The sequence below is a fragment of the Rhopalosiphum padi genome, chromosome 3, assembly GCF_020882245.1.
Source record: "Rhopalosiphum padi isolate XX-2018 chromosome 3, ASM2088224v1, whole genome shotgun sequence".
Lineage (NCBI taxonomy): Eukaryota > Metazoa > Arthropoda > Insecta > Hemiptera > Aphididae > Rhopalosiphum > Rhopalosiphum padi.
The window spans coordinates 47,296,558-47,301,364 of NC_083599.1; the positions used below are offsets into that span (position 1 = coordinate 47,296,558).

The 4,807-nt window shown below is 35.9% G+C and overlaps 1 protein-coding gene across 1 annotated transcript; it reads left to right on the forward strand.

Moving 5' to 3' along the window:
• The first annotated feature begins 2,207 nt into the window (after window positions 1-2,207).
• On the forward strand, window positions 2,208-4,807 carry LOC132924529 (tetra-peptide repeat homeobox protein 1-like). The gene is made up of 2 exons (XM_060988893.1): window positions 2,208-2,366; window positions 3,272-4,807. The coding sequence occupies exons 1-2, from the start codon at window positions 2,352-2,354 to the stop codon at window positions 4,184-4,186; spliced, it is 930 nt and encodes a 309-aa protein (XP_060844876.1). The 5' UTR covers window positions 2,208-2,351; the 3' UTR covers window positions 4,187-4,807.

Genomic DNA, 4,807 nt, shown 5'->3' on the forward strand with positions numbered 1-4,807 from the left:
TTTTCTTGAGTTGGCGTAAACATTTTACAATCATCATATTAATATAAACACATAGTACGTACATGTCTAAGCCAAGAACAGTATAGTATATTACACTATAGAGTAGGTACATTGTTCGTCTAATCAAATATTATGAATAAATATGAATGGGCCACTGGGTTATTAAGAATAATTATTTTATAAAAATATACCATGATTAATCTAAAGGCGAACTTATTATCTATTTTATAAAATAGCTCAATTTTAAAACATATACAAATTATGTTCTTCACAATCTCCACAGTCTGAATAGATCATATTGTTTAATTTTTATTATTATAATAAATTCAACGCATAGATACTTAAAGACAGATGTCTTATAATAATTATTCATTTTAAAACGACTATTATATAAATTCGAATATGAATTTGAACTTAAATTAATTTAGTTAAGTTGTTTATTTTTAATTATTTATTTATTTTTTATTATAGCAAATTATAACCTGAATTTTTTTTTTATTGTTATGGTTATAAAATACATGTTGTAAGGTTTGATGAATCTATGAAATTTTCTTGAATTATAAAATATTTTAAATTTATGGGCTTAATAACTTGTAATTTTATTTCAATTTGAACGAATAATATGACAAGAAAACAGTAAATTATGATTCCGCAAGATATGTGTATTACCTACATTTGGCTAATGTCCACAAGTTTCACAAAATAATTAACATGTTCTAGCATTAAGTTTAATAAGCGTGTACCTTAATTTTAATTATATTATATTATAAATTTATAACTAATATAACTCGAAGAATAGTTAATACTATTTACCTACTTATATAGTTACTTATAGGTACTTTAAACATAACTTAATTATTATTTTATTAAATATTAACACAATAAAATAATTACAGCTATTAAATTATTAAGCTATTAATAGTATTATATATTGTTGCAGTGACCAATAGATAATTAGTTATTATGACACGAAACAAAAATATATGACTACAAAATAAAACAAAATATGATAATATATTACTTTAATAAAATACGTAGGTATATAAATTTAAAGAAATCATTAGCGTTATTTTGGTGAGACAAAACAAAGTCAAGTTAAACAGATGACTGCTTTATTTTTCAGAGATTAAAAATTAAATTAATACCATTTGTATTCATGAAAAATTATAAAAATTAAATTCAACCTGTATATATATAAATAACAAATAATATAAAATAATAACAAACATTAATATTTAATAATATAAGCACTTAAAAATGATTGCTTGGTACATATTTATTAATTTGTTAAAGATAAAATATAAATACAGAACGACTTTTTAACCATTGTCTCTCAATTTGTATTTTTAATCAAATGTATATTTATTAAAATTCTGATTTTTTACATTATTAAGAAGTCTTGCAAAAAAGTGTTGTGTTGCGACGTTACAAACCTTTCAAATGGATTATTGCTGTTTAGCTGCGATTTATTAAGAAGATCTATTGAATTGCCTAATGTATTGCAATCGAAATTGAAACAAATAGTCTTAGAACTGTCGTCCTTTATGCGTATATGTATAGGACCACGGTCCACGGATAAAAATCACTGCGTATAAATATATTTCACTTTTATTTTTTTTTTCGTATCTACGACACGTGTATGGTATTGATATAAATCCGAACCCTACGACGACAGCATAATATAATGGGATCGGTTAAACTTCGTCTATTGTCTGAAGAATACTATTTGCCACAGATGATGCTGCTGCAGCATATAGTTTTCGAAAGGAATGCGTTTGCAGCCGATCTCGGTGGCCGTGATGGCTTCGGAGTGGTATAATAAAATGAAATATATAATAATAAACGAAAACGACAATCAAGATCATCGCAACGTAATAAAAAAAAAAAAAAACAACGTTATAGGTATTGCCTAACGCGCGTCTCGGGGGATGGCGACGATATGAAGACCGCCGCCGCGCACATCTCTAATACGACGCGACGTCTTCTTTGCGGACGGGGAAAAAAAACTGGTCGCCAAAAAGCCGTCGCACGAGTTTCGCAATCACGACCTATACATTATAGGTACGTATTTATGTGGTTATAGGTAATCCTGTATACTTATGATAAACGCGCGACACCGACCGATTTTCGATGCGGAGAAAGTGTCACCGGACAGCGGGAGGGGCATAAACGAAAATTGCGATCGGACGATTTATCTTTATTTGTCAATTTTCGGGCAACGAACGACTGGTATATAAGCCGGGGCCGGCAAACCGTTTGGCATCAGTTCACTCCGAGGATCCATCGCAGTATCCAACACACAACACAAATCGCATAGCTATATCGTTTAGTCTGCAACCGCATCCACCGCCATGGCACATTTCAAGGTAACACCAAAACACACATTATACATTATACTGTAATTTTCATGTATCGTACACTGCGGATGGGTTACCCACACGGGTCCGCCCAGTGTAGAGTCATCGATTGCACGGTATACGCTTCACGAGGTGCGACATCCGAGCTGAAACGTCCTATACGGGACAAAGTCTCGCGTCTCGTGAAATAGCCAGATATCGATGACTTTTTATTTTATTTATAATATGAACGCAAAATAACCAACTCCGATTTAAAAAAAACCTCTATTTTCAAAAGTTGTATAAACGTTTAAATTTAGCACAAATTTTTGAGTATTTTTCTTGCATTATTTAAAGTTAATTTAAAAATCGGAGTACTATAATGTAACTTGAATAAAGTTTTCCATTTTCGAATAAAAAAAAAAAATTAACGATTGAAATCTAAAGACCCCATCCTTTTTTATTGTATTTGCCCGAATTGTTGCCCCTCGCAGTAAATAGGTCCTTAAGTATTTTATCGTTTTTGGAAACGGCGTGCCAATGATGCGATGCGCACATTAGTATAGAGCCCCTCTCTTATATATGTATGACTTTAATTCTGTACAATCGACTCGTGGCTTTAATGAAGGCCATAAACTGCAGTGTGCAGAGTTGGGCTTGATTTAAATTATTTGCAACAAGTCTACAAACTAGAAAATCCCTATACGCGCTTCACCTTGTATTAATTACATTTATTATTATTTCTATCGATTTGGTTCGCAGAACGTATAGCATAATAGACATTTAAAAATCATGTAGGCTAGCTCCGATCTCGAACGTCGACCGTGTCCGTATATGGTTATCATCACACATATATTTTCATACGCATTCAGTCCCCGTGAACAAAGATCAACTGATACTTCTGACTAACCGGCGAACGATTTTACATTTTTCAGGCATGCATCGTCGGTTTGGCATTGATCGGTCTCTGCGCAGCCGATACAGCCAAGACCACTGAAACCAAAACTAGCAACAAACGAAGCGCCGACTTGTCGTACGGTCTGTCCTCTCTGGGCTACGGTCACGGAGTCTCCTCTTACTCTGGTCTGGCTTCCGGATACGGTTTGTCTTCCGGTCTATCTTCCGGCTACGGTCTATCTTCCGGCTACGGTGCAGGTTACGCTTCCCATGCCGTACCAGTCAAAGTGAGCCAATCCGACCAGGTCGTTCCCGTGTCCGTGCCACAACCGTACGCAGTGCCCGTCACCCGTCACGTGCCAGTGTCCGTGCCCCACCCCGTCCCAGTGTCCGTGCCCAGAGCCGTCCCAGTCAGCGTACCACACCCAGTCCCAGTCACCGTCGACCGCCCATACCCCGTTGATGTACCACGCAGCGTGCCAGTCAGCGTACCACACCCAGTCCCATACCCAGTGAGCCGTGCCGTCCCATACTCCGTCCCACAACCGTACCCAGTCGAAGTCCAACAACACGTTCCAGTCTCCATCCCAACTCCAGTGATCGCCGCTGCACCAGCTTACTCTGTCGGATACTCCGGCGCTTCATCTTACGGATCTTTGGGATACTCCGGTGCTTCATCCTACGGATCTTTGGGATACTCCGCTCCATCCTACGGATCATCTTACGGATACTCCGCTCCGTCATTCGGATCATCCTACGGATCCTCATACGGATACTCCGCCGCTCCAGCCTACGGATCCTCATACGGATACTCCGCTCCAGCCTACGGATCCTCATACGGATACTCCGCTCCAGCCTACGGATCTTCCTACGGATCGTCTTACGGACTCTCGTCCTTGTCGTCCGGTCTGTCTTACGGACACGGTCACTCTTTCGACGAATACAAGAAATAATAACGATAACAATATTAATATATCACAATCGTCACATCGCGTCCGACAATAATGTTCTACTAAAATATTACAATCTAATACAACGATATCGTGTAACCGCGCCGCCGAAACCCAAACCCAAACGCACAATTATCGCCGCACACTGTCGCACCGTTGCCGCCACTCATCAAATCAGATTATTAAGATATATTAAATGACGTGCGTTATAATATTATACTATCATACATGCGTATATGTGTATGCGAACCGGCGACTATATGACGCTTAATGTTTTCACACATACTCGGGTTACTTATATGGTATACTTACGATATTGTGTGTACAATATTATATGGTTCATCGCGGTCGGTTATCGTATATGCATTACATATTATCGTTGTATACATATTATATTACACTAAACTCATTTTGTATACTTAATAGTTAATATTATTATTATCATCATCATCATTACTACTATTATTATTATTTTTATTATTATATTATTATATTTTGTTATTATATACTTTATATTAAATGTTACGCGCTGTATATTATACATGATAATATTATGTGCAATACAAAACCAAAATTTTCATTTTGTCTCAATAAAACTCAAAAACAAAATTTAATACCATAAAA